This window comes from Phlebotomus argentipes, unplaced genomic scaffold (assembly GCF_947086385.1).
Source record: "Phlebotomus argentipes unplaced genomic scaffold, Phlebotomus argentipes genome assembly scaffold_18, whole genome shotgun sequence".
NCBI classification, from domain to species: domain Eukaryota; kingdom Metazoa; phylum Arthropoda; class Insecta; order Diptera; family Psychodidae; genus Phlebotomus; species Phlebotomus argentipes.
In genome coordinates this window covers 2,672,276-2,693,057 of record NW_026776177.1, presented here as the reverse complement: position 1 = coordinate 2,693,057, position 20,782 = coordinate 2,672,276, and the positions used below count along the sequence as shown (strand labels likewise).

The window sequence follows — 20,782 nt, the reverse complement described above, 5'->3', positions numbered from 1 at the left end:
AAACTGTCAAATTAATCCTGCATCAATTTAAATGCAGGATTAAACGAGACGGCGTAAAGAGCCTCAATGGTAGCTGATCGAAATGCTGTGTTTTCACCATAAGAATAATGAAGTGTTCACAGAATATTCTTAACAAGAAACGCATTCATTCTGAAGCCACGCCCACTTTATTGCCCCGCCCAGTTTCATCATTTGATTAATGTCAAACACAGTGTCTCTACCTTTAATCTCACCAGTTTACACCCAATCTCTCCACGTCGTAGCGGAAAATTGAAAGTGCGATTAATTGAAATTTATCGTGGAATCCCATTTAAAATTCACACCGCGCGCATCATCATGTTGGATAAATATTTGAATAAACTGAAAACGTCTTCTGTACCTCCACAAATCCGGATATGAGAGACGCTCTTCGGCTGCCATCCCACGAGTTTCTGCGTAAGTCCAGCGAATCGATGGAGATTCGACGGAGATTCTTGGCCGAACCCCACGATTCGCGCCTGTAAATCGGTCCCACTTCAGGCGATGACTCCCTGTCGCTGCTCCTCTCGTCATTCCCACCCGCGAGAATGGTCACGTGCTTCGACAGATTCTCCCTGGACAGCTTGCTGCCCGAGGAATCGTCATCGTCATCGGATCGCGGAATGCTGCTCCTGAGAATTGAGTTGGGACGCTCGTTCTTCTGCGACGCGAAGCCATTCTTCACAAAATCCCTGAGTGGTGTCACTGAATTCCTGGCCTTTGGCCTCACCACCGCATCCACAACATCCCTGCTGTTGCTCAGGTTCTTCGTGGAGGCGAACTGTGTGTCCGGCTTCCACTTATCGTAGCTGCTCTCGCGTCGGAAGTACGCACTGCCGCCAAAGGAGCTGATGGCATCCCTTGGTACTGAAGTGGAACTCCTCTTCCTGGCCGGCAGGGTGTTTGTGCTATTCCTCCTGCTCAGACTCGTCGGCGTGGATGAGCGCAGCATCGACGGAAAGGCAGATGGATGCTCAATCGCCTTTGCCGGTGATCCACGTGAGGAATTGACGGAATCTCGCCTCTTGCTGCACTTCCGCATCGATTGATTGGGAGGGAGATAAAATTGATATTGTGATGAGTTTCCAACATTCCTCACCATCCATCCACTTTGTAATTAATTGGACGTGTTATTACTGTTAGTCTTCGCCTCTCCGGTCAATTGGCCTCTTCGCTGATCCCTCAGAGGAATGTTAGTTGCCTTATTTCTCCATTAAAAACTGTATCAAATGTCTATTTCTGGGGACATTTTCCACAATTAGTGTGCTGTCGACATCTACTAATTTTCGGCTTTAAATTTGCCATTCAATAAAACCTCTCAGGGGGTCTTCGAATAAAGACTGTTAAACACTTTGATTTACTGCATCAATAAAAATGCTAAAATCCACCAGAAGCCAAAGCAAAACAAAAAAAAAAGTTGTCCTTTTAACCAGATCACAAGCGCGAAAGAAGCTTTAAACGCAAAGCCCGTTTAATAGACAATATAACGGGCGCCGTTCACGGAATGTATTTCGATAGTGAACGAGTGAAAAAAATGCAGAAATGTGAGAAAATCAATGGAATGCCAATTGCTCAAAGCACATTTTCTCATCTCTTATATTAACTTCGATTAATGCCCAAAGCTGTAAAATGCCTTGTGGCAATTTATTATTCAAATTCACACACACACACAAGAGAGAACGCATTAAAGAGTCTCAATCACAGCTGATCTTGAGTAATAAATGACATTGAAAACCACAACTTCTCACCCATTTTCACGCTTTGCGTAGAATCATTCTCTCTATTGCATTACAGTTACGGAGATTCTTCTTTAAAGTCCACATAAAAAAAAGAGATTGCGTGAAATACTCAAGATTTCACTGTTTGCACAGACGTCAAATCGACCGCAAAACACTTGTAAAGTTTAGTGTGAATGACTCAGAAGGCATAAAAAGGTGATGATCTAAAGAGTTTCACCTGCAAATTGACTAAATAAACTCTTCTTTTTCTCCTCCCTCAAGGTTTGATGTGGAGCCAACAAAAGAATTAAATAAGCCATCAAGTGAGTTTGTTCGATGTCGCGACATTAATGAAAACATCATCGTGAAACATAAAAGCTCTGTCTCGCACCCGAGATAACAGATACTGGACTATTTGTATTGATATATTATGCACACTGTGAGAAACGGTAGTGCGAAAGAGTGGTAAAACGATGTTAGAGCGATTACAGACTTGCGGGTTACCCACGAATCAACGGAAACTTGGATCAATTCTAATAATCAAACATAATTCGTGGCTGAACTGGCGCTAAGCACACTCAGGAGTTATTCTTCTTTGTCGACACTAGCGACAATTTTACTTCGTTTTCCGCTCTCAGCTGTCAATTGACTTGGTTTATTTTATCAAAAAGCCTAAAATTTTACGATAAAACTTCGCGAAAAAGGAATAATTGCCGAAGAATTTAATGACTTTCAGATCCCATGAAATCATTCCCAAGAGATCCGCCATTTTGTGCGTTTTGAGCTGTCAAATGATTCGGCAAATCTTCGTCAGAGCACGCTATCGTCGAGAACCCCATAAATATCGGTTGAACCTTCGATATATCGAGGGATTAGTCGCTTTTTATGGCTAAGCGAGCTGTAAGTCGTACACACTCGCGCTCTCGCTGAACCTCCCGTGGATAATCGGCTAGTCTGTAATCGCTCTAACTCACGATCTCTTACTTTAAGAGACAGAGACATTTTCTGCGTAAAAAATCATATGATTTCTTCACTCGAACACTTTCTTCGCTCGCTCGCGCGCCCTTCTTTAACTTCTCTCCGTGACTCAGTGTTGATTGCTCAACAACACCGAATAAAGCCACAAAAGTCTCGCTTGTTCTTCATCCGCCAATGAGAAAATCCCCTCTCCTCCTCGCTTGATGATTAATGTGACGCAATTATTCTATTTCCATGCAAATTGTTTGCCTCATTGGCGTAATGAAACGCCACTCGTCAAATTCATTGATCAAGTGAGCACGCTTGCCAGTTATTTGAGACATTTTTCAGCATGATTAATTTGTTAGGTGGGTTATTTGCACAGGTGGACACTTTTCCTTCCTCATTCGCGCGAACTTCTTTTGCCAACGATTATCGCTGTGTTGTTGTGTATTTACCTCTGTTGATTGAGCACAGGCATGCTGGTGCGTCGAATGCCATTGGAAAAACTGTCGCGATTTGTCGTGCTGACGGGCTTGAAGTCTTGGAAGTAATTCCGATCATCCAGATGGGCAATGGAGTTGCGAATGTGGGTGGGAAGGCTCTTGAGGGCGGCACTTGAGTCCCTCTTCTCCACACCAGCAACATGATGTTGTGTCGTTGCACCGCCGAGGATCGTGTTTAAGCTCACTGGCTGCTTCCCATTCACCGATCCCGAACTCCCGCGTCGCTGCTGCTGCTGTCCGTGAACATTGCACTTGCTACTCCTCTGCGTCTCAATCACTTTCACCTCACTGTTGCGACGACCACCGAAAATCGCATCGATTTGCTTTATCTGCGCCAATGCACTGTGCTTCGTCATCGTGTCCGCTTGCAGTGATACTTCTTCTCTCACCCACTCTCTTAGGCCAATATATGACTCACTGGTTTATTTCCGTCTTGCGCAACGATGATCACACTCAATCTCGCGGGAAAATGCAGGGAAAATTCAAATGAAAAACTTCACTGAATCCAGAAAGAAATCACTTGCAAAATCAAGAGACACACAACGCGCGCCACACATGAATCGCCGACAAAATCCGATTGTCGATTAAGAAGTCACGTCAGTGAGTGTCTTTAGCACACCGTAAAGAAATTCTCCTTCAAAAGACTTCCACTCGTACAGTGACGAGCAGACCGATTGCACTCCCAAACAAAACAATATCCAGCAAAATATACCAATTCGACGGGTGAAACGAAGAGTATGAAAAGTCAATTTATCAGTTTTCGTCTTATGGATTTTTAGAAAAGCTTTTTATTTTGTTAATCTTGTACAGAAATTTTGAAACTTCCAAGAGGCACAAATAAAAGAAAAACTGTCATGTTTTAGGAATGAAAAGTCGATTTACGCCGTAGAATTTACCTAAGAAAAGTGTCTCAAAAATTTCAGTCAAATGCATAAAACGCCTTTTTTAAAATTTTCAGAATTATCCTAAAATGTTTCTTCACTTGAAACCTTTAAATAAGAGTCCAAGAAAAGAATGAAAAATTGATTTTTTAGAACTTTTTCGGATAAAATCGACTCGAAAATTATTCAAAAACGACTTTGAAAAGTAATATTTTCAGATTTTCTATTAATTTTGCCATATTTTAGTCAAAAATTTCAATAAATACCAATAAAATCAACTAAAATATGTACAAAATAAAAAATACAGAGCAATATTTGCACTTTAACGGACGATTTGAAGGTGTTTTGAGGTAAATTTGGCAAATTTCGAAGCTGTATTAACGCTATTGCGATTTTGGCTTTTCATACTTTTCGATTCACCCGTCGAATTCTCCTCCAAAAACACTCTCGCGCTCCTCTGTATTTCCCCAATACACACATTTCGAGTCCACAGTCACAGAAAAGATATTTTACTTATGTTTTACATTTTGCTAATGTTTGGTTGTTGATCATCAACACACAGACACAAGCGCAAGAGGGAATTAAGCATTTTCGTAGGATCATTCAGGCATTTTTTTCTTCCCTCACTCTTTTCTGCTTTGGGACATTGAAAAAAGAGGCTCAAAATAAGAAATGTCGCACGAGCAAAAAAAAAGCAGCCACGAAAAGCCCCACAAACTATTATGGAAGTTGACTCGCAATTCCAAGGTGTTCTACAATTGTATATAGTATGACTTTATTGATCATTGCACGATGTTGCTCGTGACTTTGAAATGCTTATAGGTTGATTTGGCTCCAATTCAACACAACACAAACACACACGAGAGATCAAAGGGGAATCGTTGTTGTTCTGCAAAAACTCTGAACTTATGTTGTAAAGTCATTTTGTCAATTAATAATTTTCCTCTCCGCACACATTTCAGCGCAAAATATCATCATGATAGTTTTGAGGAAAAACCATAGGCATTGAAGTTTTGTTGTATTTCTTGCCGCGTGGGCGAACATCAACTGTTTGTCTGTCTTTTTTTCATCATCAGCGCAACTCTGGCAAATAAAATGCGGAGAATACCCTAAATGGGAATGCTGGGTCACATAAAAAATCAGAATCACACACAATTATTATTTTCCATTTCGCCCACAATCGCCACAGCAAAGAAACTCCTATATTTGCACATTTTTTTCCCACCTCTCCCGGAAAGATCATCATCATCGACACACCATTCAAGTCAACACTCTTTTTTTCGTGCGTTAAGGCAATTCTGTGTCAGTAATGAAAGAAGCAATAGAAGAAGAGACACTATAAATAGCTTAGAATCACTTGCAAAGATCCTTTTTGTCGAACGAACCAAAGAAATTCTCCAAGAATTTTAATCAATCAAGCACAATTAAACATGTTATCAATAAGATAAATTCATCTTAAGAGAACCTGAAGGAGTTTTGTGTTGATTCTTCTCAGGAAATCAACTATTAACCCTGAAGAATTGTGGCAAAGTTTAACGATTTTGCAACTCAAAAGATCTCAATTAGAGATTAACTGGCAAAATTTAACCGTCGTTGCAACATAACGGATTTCAGTTCGTAAAAGCTATCAATTTGATGTTGCGACTTTAGAATAGAATAGATATTAGTGCTTGGTGGACTTGTTCAGACACTTAAGACTCTTTGAACTCCTTTTGTATCTATCTGCCAATCTCCCCGGATTTTCTTCTTTTTATCTTTTCCTTTTTCCTGTTCTATTATTCCTCGGATATTCAGCTTGTAGATTTCCAGTTACCTGATGCAATCGCTCTTCAGGCACTATCCACAATCTTATCCGATTAGTAGAACGAATAGAATTCTCTCTTTTCATCATTTTTTCCTGTTATTCCTTCTATTGTTATCATTATTCTATTCTCCTCTCTTGACTTCTCTTTGAATTCATGTTTTCTTTTCCTTTATCCATTAAAATTTAACCTTCTTGGTCTTGCTCATGTGTATATCTGTGTTGTCCGTGAGTGTTATCGACCGTATGACATAACACAACTCAGCACTTGAATGCCTTTATTTACTAATATTGCCAAGGGAACATTTCCACTGAACTACATTCTTCAGTTGGAAATCAACAGCAACTTTTGGCTGTTAGCCATTGATAGGCTTATTTGTTCCCTTGCCGAGATCCAGTGCATTCGACGAGACTTGATCCCGGGGCCTCTGTGTTTATATTTGCGGCCGCCTAGCGGCGCTCTAGTGCAAAGAATGATTTAAAGACGAACAAGAAGACGTTGGGAGTTTATTTACTATGAATTTCACTTGTCAAAAATTCCGTCCGGAACGTTCGGAAATACATAACCTCAATCTGGTGCATTAAAATGTGCACAAATGCCCAAAGAAACCCAATAAAGGACATCATTTCTGTCCATTTCCTTGGTTTTCACGTGAATTTCGCGGCTTTTCTCATCTTCGCGCGACGAAATATACGAATTTATTTCACACGTCAACATTTGAAACGTTTAATATACAGTAGCGAAAATTATGTTAAGACACCTATGGAATTTAGGCCAATTTTCCTTTTGATGCTAAAAATTCGATATTTATTTCAATTTTCGAGACAATCACCTTAAGATAAAAAATAATAAGAATTTAATGGTCTTTCAAATGACGTTGAGATCATGGCGATATCTCAATTCTGGGCGGAGATATTGCAAAATGCAGAGAAATTTTGCTCTAAATCCGTGAAATCTACATTAAATCATACGTTGGGAATGTCTGGAAGTCATTTATATTATAAGACGCCTTGATTTGGGCTGGTTAAATTGCTTTTTGTATGTTTAATATGAATCGTAAATCTTGCAACACCTTTTAATTCATTCATATTTTTGACTGCTTATTTAAAATGTAATGAAAGTAAAGTTGCAACGACGCTTCAAATCCAATTTCATATCTCTCTAGAGAGACATTAAAAACACTGTTATTGAAGTCCATCACAATCATTTGTATTCAACAATTATTCCTCTTGCCATCTGAGAGACGCCCAAGAGTGCATAATAATAAAATGCTTCTCACAGCATAAAAATTGAAATGGAAAACCCGCCATATGACTGCATATGACACAATTTGCGTGGTGTTGAGATAAGAGAACACACGTTTCAGATGCAGATATGAGACATTAATGTTTGTCATTGATATCTATTGCACACACGCTTAATGATCGGCGCGAGATACAAGAAGTGAGCGAAGGAAAAGAGCTCCAATTGTGTGTTATGTCTTCGCATTAACATTGGACTTCCCATGGTGATTTGCTGGCAAGATCTGCCGTTTGTTTTGCACTCAATATCATATGCGCCAATTTCTGCGTGCGTGCGTGGCGGCGGGAGAGAGAAAAAGGTGGTAAACAAGTCTCACCATTAATTTCTCGACCCATTTCTTATGGAGCGACACACCAAAGACACCAAAGACACCAAAAAATATGGCAATAAGTGAAATCGAATGAATGAACTGGACAAATTCCACTGTCTTCCAAGTCCAAAAACAGTTTCTTGTCCACAAAGACCACTTGTGAGTTGTATTTATCAATGCTAATTAACTTAGTTCTGCTTCATCTTCATCTCATTTGTCACACAACATTTTTCTTCATCTTGCCAAACACTCTCAAAATTCAATGTCACGCCCGTAATGTGATCATCTTCATAAGCGCATTAAATGGAGGTCTTTTTGCAGGCACTTTGTAATCTCTCTCTCTCTCTCTTAAGAGCGCAATTAATAAATAATTTATATATCGCTGTAATCTCACTGAACATGACATCAGGCAAATAGCGTGGCTTGTGCGAATCGCCTAATGGAAAAACGCCAAGTCAAACGGTGAGAAATTTGTGGGTGGAGAATTGAAGGTGTACGCAAATCTATAATCACCAAATCAAATGACAATTTACCATGGCTTTTCCTCCCCCTCAAGCCACAAATTGTACTAATTGACGAACATGAAGACGCGAGGAGAGAAATCATTTCGGATGACAAAGACTTTTCGGCAATTTTGCCTGCATTTTGGAGAATTTCACATTTTTCAATTTCAACTGAAATCTGGCGCCACGATTTTGCCCTCAATTTCCAAACACTCTCATCATAATTAAATTCCGCACACACACACAACTGATCAATTACAGTGATCACTCAATGGAGATTTAGCTCTCGTTATTGGCATATTGCATTAAAATAGAAAGATGCCGCCAAAGAAAAACATCTCAATTCTCATACAGTCGAAGCCCAAGTTGGAATGCAAATTCTGTCACATTTCATTTATTGTGAATAATGTGGCAAAATGCATCGTGTGATAATTAAACCTTCACTGTCCAGGCCATTCAATTAATTTTATCTCTAATCTCTCATTAAAATCCCAAGCAGGTTTCCACTATGTTGCTGTGTGAATGCACTTCAGAGTGAGGAGAACTTTTGTGCTGAATATGAAGTTAAAAAGAATTCGAAGACTCTTCATACCACATGTGATTCACTATATTTAGCTGAAAGACACACGCTATGTAAGAAATCAATGCATGCAGTGACAAATGACTTGTTTTGAAGGCGTCTTGACTTTGTTTATCAAGAATTTCCTTCAAGAATGTCGCTCAGTTGTTGATGAAAAGCTGTCGGAAAACAATCTTCCAGCAATTCTTCTCAATTTCAGCGTCTTGTGATTCAATTCTATTTCTCAATAAGCCTAGAAAGATTGTTGACATCGAGGATTGCTCAAGTGAGGAATAGACAAATCATTCAGTCGGAATAATCTCGAATATCAAGTCAAAATCCCATTGAATACACAGAATGTGTGATTAAGAATTCACTAAGTGTTCAAATATTGAAATATTGAAAGACATTTGAACAAAAAAAATGAATAGAAAAACTTCCAGCGCGGATTTCCCAAAGAAACCAAAATTAAAGCATTTTCATTGCTTATAAGAACATGCTTTTATGAAGAAAAAAAACGTGAAAATGCAATATTAGCTGCTTTTAAAACGAATATTGTAGAAAATAAGGTAGAAAATTACATTTTAGGCTTTAAAAAAGGTTCTCAGGAGAAATTTAAAGCCCGAGGATGGATATTAAAGCGTTAAAAAGAATGCTAAATGATGAAAAAAGCAATTTCTGAAATTATATTTAGCGTTAAAAAGAGTTTTAGGCGAAGATTGAGCGAAAAATGCTAACATAAAGCGATAAAGTGAAGGAAAATACTTGAAAAGAGTCGTGAAAAAGGCGAATCGCGAGAGAATTGAACCCGCGACTTCACTGTTCTAAAAACTGACGCTCTAATTGTGCTAAAATCTCTTTCTGTTTAGACGATTTCAAAGAAATAGAGATCAAATTAGGAATGGAGAGAATATTTTGAAGTTATTTCAAAGAATATTTCAGGGATGGATTGAATGGAATACAAAAGGAAATCACAGGAATTTGAACCACTTTTCTCCAACTTGAGCAAACCTCGATTGACATGCATAGATGAGGAATTTTTATTTTTAATCACTGACTCAACGATCAGGGTTTCTTGTAATCAATCAAGCCAATCAATATTTCCCTATCATTTGTGGTTTTGAAATTTGATACAAATTCCCCAGTGAAAATCACTCAACTTCCATTCGTGTGATCAACTAAACTTTGTCTCCACACTATTCGGTGTGACACAACTCACTCACCTCTTTACTGTTTTGCTATTTAAATAATTTCTTCTGCAAGCATAGACAAATGGGAATCATTAAAAACAATTCCGGAAATTGCGCCAAAGGCACTTTTTGACATCCGCAGAGACACTTTTTCTCCCTGCAATCACTGTTACGCGGCAATTTTTCCCCAATTCATACAAGTCATTAAGCATAAAATTGAATTTCTCTCTCACAATTTGATTGTTTTTTTTCGCTCTGTCTCAAGAAATTCAAGAGCAAGAAAGAAAAAGTAAAAGTATTTCAACTCACATCTTCCTCCTGACTCGGCACAACGCCATTCCCATTCTGATGACTCTCAGGCTGACTTTGGAGCTTCATTGCACTGCCTTCCTGACCATTTTGCTGACTGCTTGTGGATTTTGTGCTGAATTTGGGAATGAAAATGGCATAAGAACCTGATATTAAAACACTTCATCACAAAACATATTTACAATATATTCTTCGCGTGAGTGGAATTCAATCGATCTGTGCCACAAAATAGAGCATCAAATGTGTGATCTCTCCCCGGATCCTCATCAAACACCGTGATGACTTTGTGTGACGAAATGTCACGCATTGACGTTGAGGATTTCCGTGAGATTCGATCTAGAGACAGTCGAGATCCTCTCGAATGCACTTCACACTGATCATCAGAAATGAACGCAACTTCCACACGCTTCGCCTGTCGCGGATGCAATCTCTTATTGTAGTACATTTCTCTTCCTTCTCCAAACCACAACAGATTAGACGTGAATCACGAGAACACCACTGCCAGAGTGACCATCAGTCAAAACTCTTCACGGATCGGAAGCTATTGAGTAACTGACGCGCGATATTCCCTCGTGGCAAATGCTTGTACTTTTTTTAATGTGCCTTATGGCTCTCCGGGGGAACCTTCTTTGTTTCACGAGCTCGCTGATCAGTGCAACAGAGCATTTTAATGCGGCAGCAACACTATTATTACGTACATGGGGCTCAATTAATTTAAATACACCGCACAATTTTTCCAGAAAATCCACACAGACAAACACACACAGACACACTCGTGCGGATAAAACACTCAAATGCGTCACAATTTATGTGATATGAAGCAATAAAATATGCGAAGAGTTGTTATTCATCCATCATATGTTGGCTATCAAAGAGTTGTGATTCTTTGTATTTATTACAGAAGAGTGAAAGATATTCATTGAAAAATGCAAGTGTTTACGGAAAGTGAAAAACTACTTTGCCGCTGCCCACAAAATGTGCATAATAAAACTTCAAGGGGCAAATCAGAAGGCGATTTTTGAGGAAACTCAATTTTCTCTAATTAAAGAATCAATTATTTGAGTAAAATAATCAAAAAATCATTATTTTCCCCAAGAAGAATTGAAAAATAAACAAAATTTGTATTAAATAATCAAAAAAATGATTATTTTCAAAATAAATGGCAAAATAATCAATTTCTGAATACAAAAAAATTATATTTTCAAGTAGAATTACAAAATATTATAATTCTGAATGAAATAATCAATAAATGATTATTTTTCCCAAGAAAAATTGAAAAATTTTCTAATTTTTAATAAGATAATAAAAAAGGATTTTTTTCCTAAGAAAAATTACAAAAAAATGAAAATAATCAATTTCTGAATTAAATAAAAAAAATTATTATTCAATAAATCAAAATATTCCAAATATTCACAATTATTCAATTATATTCAAATTTTGATTAAATATTCAGAAAATAATCAAAATTTGAACAAAAAATCACAATTAATCCAAAAATAATCAAAATTTTGTATGAAATAAACAATTTTTTAATCAAATATTCAGAAAATATTCAATAAGTAATCAAAATTTTGTGTGAAATAAACAATTTTTAATCAAATATTCAGAAAATAATCAAAAAGTAATCAGAATTTGTATGAAATAATCCAAATTTGAGTAATAATCACAAAATTAATGATTTCAACTTGCGAATGATTTTCCCCTTGGAAAATTTATTCATTGAGCAATTTATAGGTTCATCGATGAAGCTAATTTGCAGACAATCTTCTTGTACAACATAATTCGATTATCATTAAACTAATTTTATCAATAAATCAAGCTCAGGGTCAAAAAATTCATGGCAGAAAGTGTGAGTGCCCTGAAGAAATTTATAGTATATTCAATGGATATGAACATATTCTGAAAAGTATCACATAATTCAACACTTCATAAGCTTGAGAGCGTGAAGAATTTCTGAATAATTCCGACGATAGTGTTGAACATTTGGAGGAAGCGTGGAAGATATGATTGGCTGAAGAGCAAATAGAGCCGTGCCCATAAAAAAAAAACTATCATATGTCTATAAATAGTCGCATTTTCCATCAAATGTGTCTCACATTTCAACCAGAATCACTGGCGCAATTTCACTTTGATAGCCACACACAGAGAGAGAGACAATAAAGTCACACAGTATTCATGTCAATGTCCACGCGATGCGACTAAGAACACGGCGGCGATTTGGCAATTTTATTGTCCGAAAAATGTGTGCCAATTGGAGGTCTTTTCTATCCCTCAAGCGACAACGCAACACCAACTGTGAAACAATGACTGAAAACGCACCCAAGCCGCACGTCCGGACGACAAATTGATTTCCACTCAAAACGTTATCTAACGCCATGTCAAAGATTAGCTGTTTTTCTTCGTTTACCTGTCTCCATTATTGTTGACACCACTCTGTTCTTTGCTCATCTTTTGCCTCTGGAACTTCTCAAACAACTCACCACCACCCTGAGCTGCAGCATTCTCTGGTAACCTGCAAAGATCAGAGATCTCTTAGCGTCTTCATCTGCCCAGGAAGACAAACACTGCCTTTACGTTTTCTTGATGACCTCCGTGACTTGCGGCGGCGTCGCCCCGCGAGGCGGATGAGCAGCGGCTGATGCAGTCGGATGTGGCTGATTGGGCAGCGCGTGAAGATCGTGATGCACGACTTTTTCACTCAGGGAATCCCTTCGGGAACTCTTGGCCGTCGATGTAGCTGTGTTGGGACTGTCTCGTCCAGCAGTGCTCTCGTCAATCGCCTTTCCCAGCTCCGGTGACTTTGACTGCGCCGACGGAGCCTCCTGAATCGACGGCAGGCCCTGCAAAAGACAGAGATGGTCAACAAACAATTGCACAACGAATTGGAAGAATCTCACCTGGAAATCATTGTAGTTGCTGCTGAGGAAAACCTCTCCGTCATTCTCAAACAGTCTATCCACGCTGCTCGTCATGAGTTTCCCCGAGCTGGGCTTGATGCCCGTCAAGTGAAAGCTGGCGAAGCTCGAGCGTGACATCTGGCCAGCATCTGGATTGCCATTTGCACCACCAAAAGCCCCGCCGCTCCCGTCCAGCGTCGGCAAGAGGCTCCTCGTCATGATATCCGCCGCACTGCGCGGCCTCGTGAACGGCATGACGCTGTGCGGGAAGGTCTTGGGCTTAATGGGTGTGATCAGCATATGTTCAGTCCATGATGTCTCCAGCGACGGACGCTCCAGTCGCTCCACATCCACATTCAGCGTGCGCTGCTCAAACGGCACCGAGAATGTCTCCATTGGGATGCTCTGCAGCCAGCTGAGGAGTGACAAATCGCTGTCATTGAAGCCCACCGAGCCATCCAGCAGCTTGGAGAAGGTCATCTCCTGTCCACCACTCCCATCCGTCGCCCCCGTGGCCTTCGCCTGGCAGTAGTTCACGCACGACTCATACAGCACACCCTTGATCACCAGCTGCACGAGTCGATCATTCTTGGCGGCAAGATTCTGAACACCCTTCTTGTCACTGGGCAGGAATCTGTCCACGAGCGGAAACACCTCGCGGAAGCACTGAATTCGCGCCTTGCTGGGATTCCAGTCGCGATACAGCATGTGATCGCCTAAGCGTGGCAATTGCAGCAGCATGCACAGTCCAGAGTACTCATCCTTGGACGGCGCCAGCTTCTCCAGCTGCGCCAGCACCTGCACCACCTCCTCCACGGCCCCATCCATCGATCCCATGATCGCAGCACCGCCGCCCGCCTCGGACTTGATGCACAGCAGTTCGATGTACTTGTAGCGCAATATTGTGTACTGAAAGTGCTTCATGTCGAACGCCTGAAGCGCCTCGAGGGGCTGAATGAACTCCAGCACATCGTCCCACTGGCCGTCGAGGATGAGCTGACGCAGGAAGAGCACATCGTCGGAGTAGAGGCCATTGATAACGCCCGTCTCTCGCTCCAGCGACAACTGCGTAATATTCAACTCCCGATTGCTGAGGAACTCCAGCATCAGACGCACCACGTCCTCCTCGCGCAGCGACAGTCTTGCAGACGGCATCACGTAGCGCACTTTGAATCTACAAGAGAAGGAATGTGGGCAATGAAATATCCAACATTCACCACAACTCATCTGGAGTGTACTTTATGAAATGCTATCAATGTCACGCCGTCATTCCGACTCTTCTTCATTCAACTTCTCCTCTCTCTTCTCTTGATAGCAATCATGCTAATACAATCCTCTCCGCATCTTCTCTCATTCAACTCTCTTCGTTGTGATATGCAAATCAGTGAATGGGAAAAAAGGTGGGCAATTTCGGTAATGCGAGTGGATTACAATCCATTTTTTCAGCTAATGTGAGCATTAATCTCCATTTGAGAACATGATATGGGCATTTTATGTATAACAGCACGATAAACAGTTCAAAAGGGGTTCAAGCGGTTCAAGCGGCTCAAGTATATTGAACATTCTCGCTTTACTCTCTTGATTCCAATCGAAATGTGTGCAGCAGAACACATTTTAGAGCTTCATTCATCGTTTAAGCTTATGCAGTCGTTGCAACATTATTTTCATAACATTTAAGATAAGATGTCAAAACTATGAATTCGTAAAACCCACAGAATTTTATCTAGAACGGCAAAGAGAAGCCGGAAAATTCACGTGAACATCAAGGAAATTGACAATGAACCTCTTTTACGCCGTCTTGTTTAATCCTGCATTAAAATTGATGCTGGATTAATTTGACAGTTTTGTATGGTGAACTGTCAAATTACTCCTGCATCAATTTAATTGCAGGATTAAACGATTGCGGCATAAAGAAGCCCAATATTGATGTTTTTATGTTGATTTGAACAAATTGATTAGATTTTTCGGCTCATCAGATTGAGGTTATGTATTTCTAGACATCCTTCGACGCTCTTCTAGGAAACTGATTGGCTGTCCAAACCATTTACAAGTACATAAAAAGCGATGTTGTCATTCAATTTATTGAAATGTCACAGCGAAGACATCTTTCGTATCACGTCTTAAGCACAACGAATGTCAGAAACAGTCGCGAATGAAGATGTCTTGTCAAATTGATTTACTATTTCATCCTGTTGAACTTATTCTTTGCGTTTGACAGTTAAATAAACTTGTGCTTCACACTAGCGCCACCAGGCGGCCCGCAAAGTAAGCTATGAAAAGCGTAAAGTGGAAACTCAAATTCGTAACTTTTACGAATTGAAATCTGCAAAGTTGCAACGATGTCTATTTATGCCTTAATTAAAATATTTTTAGCGTTGAAATATGATCTGAGAAATCGCATTTCTTTCGCTATTTGACTGACAATTCTCATCATATTGCGCACTTCTATCTGCCTCTGTTCTATAATCATAGCGCAGAAGAGTTCTCCAACGTAATCTCCATCATCAGAAGCCTTGTGTGCGCGCCTCTCTGGGAAGATTGCAATAGTGCACAGCGAAGAATATGCACACCCTCAGAGCCATATGTGCATCATATATGCAAAATTGTCTATATTAAGAAGGAGTTTGCTTGGCAAAATAGCATTAAAATAGCGGAATCATTAATTTTTGCAATGGGATAAGAGATGAATAAAATGTCTAGTGTATTTTCCTTAGCATGATCATAGTCAATTTGCAATGGAAATTCTTCATAATATGCGCACCTTTTCTTTCGCAATTTTGTATTTTTCAACCTCTTGTTGATCGTCGTTGGTGCATTTTCACTTCCGTCTTTCTTCACAATCACCATTCCTCAATATTCTTCTTTTCCGAACATCAAGCAACACTTTCTGGATTTCACCTCAATTGCTTGCGTTTTTTTTCTTCACCGGCCACACACTTTCATTTAAAGTATATCAATTGCTGCTCTTGTTGATGATGATTCGCTGTGAAAAATCCCGAAGGCATTCGAGAGACTCTTTCTGTGTGAAAACACATTTAAATATGTGTTATGCTGTTGCATAAAATGTGGGGTATTTATTTATCGTTCTTGACTGAGAGAGAAAGAGAAAAAAGGTCAATGATTTTGGAATATTCAGTATGTTTATCATTGACACCAAAAAGAGAAAAAAAAATCGATAGATTTGCACTCTAACTCAGTGACTGACATATCAATGAATTTTCTATGTAAATGTGTCTCTATCAGTGCAAGAATTCGCCTTGTTTTAACTTTTATTGCCCAATTTCATCGCCAGTCACTCGATACTACGAGTCTGAGTGGTTTAACCTCATGCTTATGGTATTTAACCACTCTCATGCGATTTTCCACGGCAAATATCTACCAGCCATAAAAGAGCTATATTTTTCCTTCTCTCTCACACAACTATGTTTGATCAATAGAGACACCTTCTTTTTGGCACGAAAATCCACATGAATTTCACACATTCAAACCCCTTTTTATTTTATTCTTTCTTTCACTCTCTGGGGACGAAACAAGAGAGAATTCCAGCAAAAATATTATACTAAACAATACCGGGAAGAGGAACTACACAGCCCCGATATATAAGTAAAGAAAGCACAAGAATTTATGTGTGGGCAGAAAGAATTATTCCTGCTCCACCCATAGATAAAAAAAAGACCCCACAATGAATAAATCCACATTCAATTGCAAATCAACTTCAAGACACACAATTTACGCACACGCTCGAACAAAAGCAGCGCGATTCACTGGCAAATTTCAGTGCCAAGATCACAAGAAGAAAGAATGGACACGAGAGGAGAGCGCGAATTGCTCTGCACAGGTGTTCAGCAACCAAGTGAGATTAAGCATTGCAACTTTCTCAGCATGGCGTGCGGTGCAAAACTGTTGAGCCACTCTCAATGTTTTCTTGTCCCAAACGGACAAGATTGATGCGAGGAGAAGAAATTTTGCACCATCACTTGTGCCTCAATCTCCCCTCCTTCTCTCAGAAAGCCACACTTTTGTGGGCCACCGAATGCATCAATTCGACGGGAGAATCGAAAAGTATTCAACGTCGATTTATCATAGTTTTCGTCTTATGTATTTTTTGGTAAAGCTTTTTATTTGTTCTTCCTGAATGAAAATTTTGAGATTTATATCTTGTAAGATAATAGCAAGAAAAATATCTCAAAAATTGCAATCAAACGCATAAAACGCCTTTTCAGACAATAATTACAGATTTTCAGAATCATCCTAAAATGTTTTTTAGACTTTCAATGAATATTTCTCATATCTTTTAAATATTTTCACTTGACAACCTTAACGAAAAGTATGAAAAGATGATTTTTTTAGAATTAATGTCGATAAAATCGACTTTGGAAAGTAATATTTTAAGATTTTCCATTAATTTTGCCATATTTTAATCAAAAATTTCAATAAACACCAATAAAATCAACTGAAATATTCACAAAATAAAAAATACAGAACAATATTTTCACTTTAACGAACGACTTGAAAACTTTTTGAGGGTCGTAAAGGAAATTTGGCAAATTTCACAGCTTTATTAACGTTAAATTTTGAACTCATTCTGCTGAAAAATTGCAATTTTGACTTATGATAGTTTTCGAGGCACCCGTCGAAGTGGAAAAGACATGCGGCGATGGTGACGAGACAATTGGTGTCCATCGCGAAGAAACGACCTCACCGTTAAGTGAGATTTATTATTGTGGATGCGATCCAAATGCCACAGAATCGATCGAGATAATTTCATACCCTTTCCCATTCAATTGCCTTCCTCTTCTCTCTTTCTCTCTCTCACTCTCTTTCTCGACACGCTGGCTTTCGTGGGTTTTTTGTACTCTTCCCTTCTTGTTGAAGGAAAAACATATTGCAAGGCGTGTTCGCGCATCTTAAGTGTGGCCTTCAAGGGGGCCTTTCATACCCACTTCCAATTGCACGTCTTCTCAACTCCTTCCATCGTCAACACACAAGACTTTATTCATGAGACAGAAATATTTGTTTATAATCTTGAGAAAAAAGAAAAAGTCTCATCACAAATATCAGTTTACAAAACATCACCGAAGAAAAAACCTGCCTTTAAACTCTCATTCGGCATTTTGGGAATAAAAGAGGAAATGACAGAATCTTTTTTTTCTTTCCTTTGGCAAGATAACACAGTGAAACACGCTAGAATTGACAAAGTGTCTTAAATCATTCATTGTCCATTAAAAGTTTGATGATAATTGAATAACAAGCTTGAACAATGCGATTCGTCGAGTTCAATTCTAATCATATGACACAGAATGGAAGACAACATTAAAGTCTTATTCCATCTATTATGTAAGATTGTTTAATGAATTTCCATCAGAAAAGCAGAAAGTTTTAATTGAATATATCGACGGGTGAATCGAAAACTACGAAAAGTCAATATTTTCCTCTTTCAAATGTTTGAACACAGAAGAGTGCAGAAAATAAGCCTTTCAATGGCAAATTAGAGCAGCCCAAGCGGTTGCTGTTGAATGTTTCAGCTGAAATATACGCTTCACTGGAATTGTCTTGCGCTCTGTCTCTGGATATATAAAGATGGACGTTAGAACCACTTATGATTGGTCGGCAAGCTGACAATCTTCCACCGGAAAACAAACACTTGTCTAGATATCTTCTTTAATGGAGAAGGCTGTGTCCCTCAATGGGATGTTTAAGGGCCAGAAAAGTAAAAGAAAGTTGCTTTTATTGGTATTTATTGAATTTTTTTTTACTAAAATATGGCAAAGTTAATAGAAAAAAGAAAATGTTTTTTTCTCCAAAGTCGATTTTTATGAGTCTTCGAGCACATTTTAGTCAATAAATTCTAAAAAAAATCAACTTTTAATATTTTACAAGAATTTTTTTTCACAATTTTTGAGTAGAAAAATTAAAAAAATATCACAAATATAAATAAAAATTCAAAGTTTTACAATATTTAAGGAAGATTCTGAATATCTAGAATTAATATGTTTATCAAAGAGACCATTTAATGCAAATAAATGCAATTTGAAACAATTTCCTTCATAAACTATGAAAAATCGACTTTTCTTACTTTCCTATTCACCCGTCGAATATGTAAAAAAGGTGTTTATTATATTTATATGAGTGGGAAATGAATGAAGGTGTTCTTCTTCAGGTGATAATTGATTTTCCAGAAAAATTGCATTCATTAGTGTGATTTCATTCAGAACCAGATAAGGGTTAATTACCATTGAATGGCTTTATTTCATTCATATCGCTGAATTTGATGGCTGGGATATTAACGTTTAAAGAACACTCTCTGCTCTTTCTTTCTGCCGATAGAGAAGGAAATCAGTTCCAAATTCGCGGAAACGTCTTGCTGACGTTTTATAGTAAGAAATCAAGAGATCAGCAATGCCGATTCTCGCCTGGAAAGTCTAGAGCGGCACTTTTCCCAACTCATCTCATCGAGATTGTGATTAATAGTGGCCCCCAAAGGGGGGGAAATTGTGGTGTTTCAGCACAAAAAATACCATAAATGATCTCTTCCCATTAATTAAATTAATTTTCAAGAGCACCACACGAAGAATTGTGTGTGGAAAAGACGTGCCAAAAAGAGAGAACGGGTCATATTAGACCTTCTTTTATTGCTCGCTCTCTTGTAGGCTTATCTCCCGCGAGACGCTGGCGAACGAACGGTTCCCTGTTCACACCAGAGATTCTCAGATTCCTCAAATTCATGGGACTTTGGAGGCGCGCTCAATGGCCAAGGCAGTTTTCGGGTTCTCGCGCGGCTTAATGCATTTTCATGATTTCTGGCGCGCTGAGCCACGCCGCGCGCGTCTGCGGAGCGGAGGAAAATGGATATTTTATTGGTGATGAGGCCACCCTGACCACCACCACCTCGCCTGTGTGGCCAAGAACCACAAGACGAGCAGCAGAGAGATAAGCAAAAAGGCGAGCAGAGCGCGAGCAATTAGACACGCGCCAGAGCTCATCCATCGGTGCAACAATTTAATTACAATTGCAGACCTGATCAATCACCTCATTTCCATCATTTTCCAGCGGCGCTTTTGACGCTCTTCAGTCTCGCCGTGCGTCCTTCCGCGTCAAGGAATTCCTCCTCTTTTTCAGCCCCTTCCAGAAGTTTGCACATTTCTTAATCTTGGCAAGGAATGACGAACGGGTTGTTGCGCGCCCCCCGCAAAGTGTGAAAAGCAGCCCAAGAATGCAAATTCCTCAGCTGGACGGAATGCCAGATGAGCGAGAATTTTGCCATTAGAATTCCGGAAGAACCTGCTCTGGGTCGCCCTCCCGCCCAGATTCCGTCCTGTCGCGGCGGAGCGCAAGAGGGCAAAAATCGATTTTAACCTCGTTATGAATCACTCGCCCCGCAAAAAAGAGGCCACCCACACCCGCCCAGCTGCTCCGCCGTGGCCAGACGCAGAGGAGTAAACAACAATTAGATGATTGACTATTTACGCTGATGCTGGGGAGGCGGAGAGCCCCCCAAAAGCCCTCTGTGTGTGCCTTCCCGGATAGTCTCACAGCGCACACTTCGCGAGCCAATATCTCGCGGGGATTGTGAATCAGCACTCACCGAGCAAGCGGAAGATATTCCTTGACTTTCCTTGATGCTTTTCACACTATTTTCACGGCAAAACAGGCGAGTTTCGACTCATTTTTTCACAGAAAAAACACAATCGCCCACAAACGACGACATCACGTCTGACAATGTGGTGAGTATTGAGGTGGAGAAGAAACTCACCACGCACGGCAGCCAACATTGCACGCGCGCTGGATTTTGAAAGGGAACGGAAAGACCAGAATAATATTGCTTATGGA

The 20,782-nt window shown here is 39.5% G+C and overlaps 1 protein-coding gene across 4 annotated transcripts in view; it reads right to left on the bottom strand.

The window, feature by feature from the left end:
- LOC132259605 (WD repeat-containing protein 47) overlaps positions 1-20,673 on the bottom strand; it is a 33,081-nt gene extending 12,408 nt beyond the window's left edge. The window contains exons 1-5 of one of the 4 annotated variants that reach the window (XM_059757310.1): positions 20,538-20,673; positions 12,953-14,126; positions 12,630-12,895; positions 12,463-12,567; positions 10,056-10,170 (exon numbers count right to left, since the gene is read on the bottom strand). In XM_059757310.1, the coding sequence (XP_059613293.1) occupies positions 10,056-10,170; positions 12,463-12,567; positions 12,630-12,895; positions 12,953-14,107 (1,641 nt within the window). In that variant the 5' untranslated portion in view covers positions 14,108-14,126; positions 20,538-20,673. Of the gene's footprint in view, positions 1-379; positions 1,047-3,151; positions 3,890-4,604; positions 4,620-10,055; positions 10,171-10,237; positions 10,817-12,462; positions 12,568-12,629; positions 12,896-12,952; positions 14,127-20,537 lie in introns of those variants that run through there. The other 3 variants (XM_059757312.1, XM_059757313.1, XM_059757311.1) reach the window with 3 other exon arrangements.
- Positions 20,674-20,782: the final 109 nt, after the last annotated feature.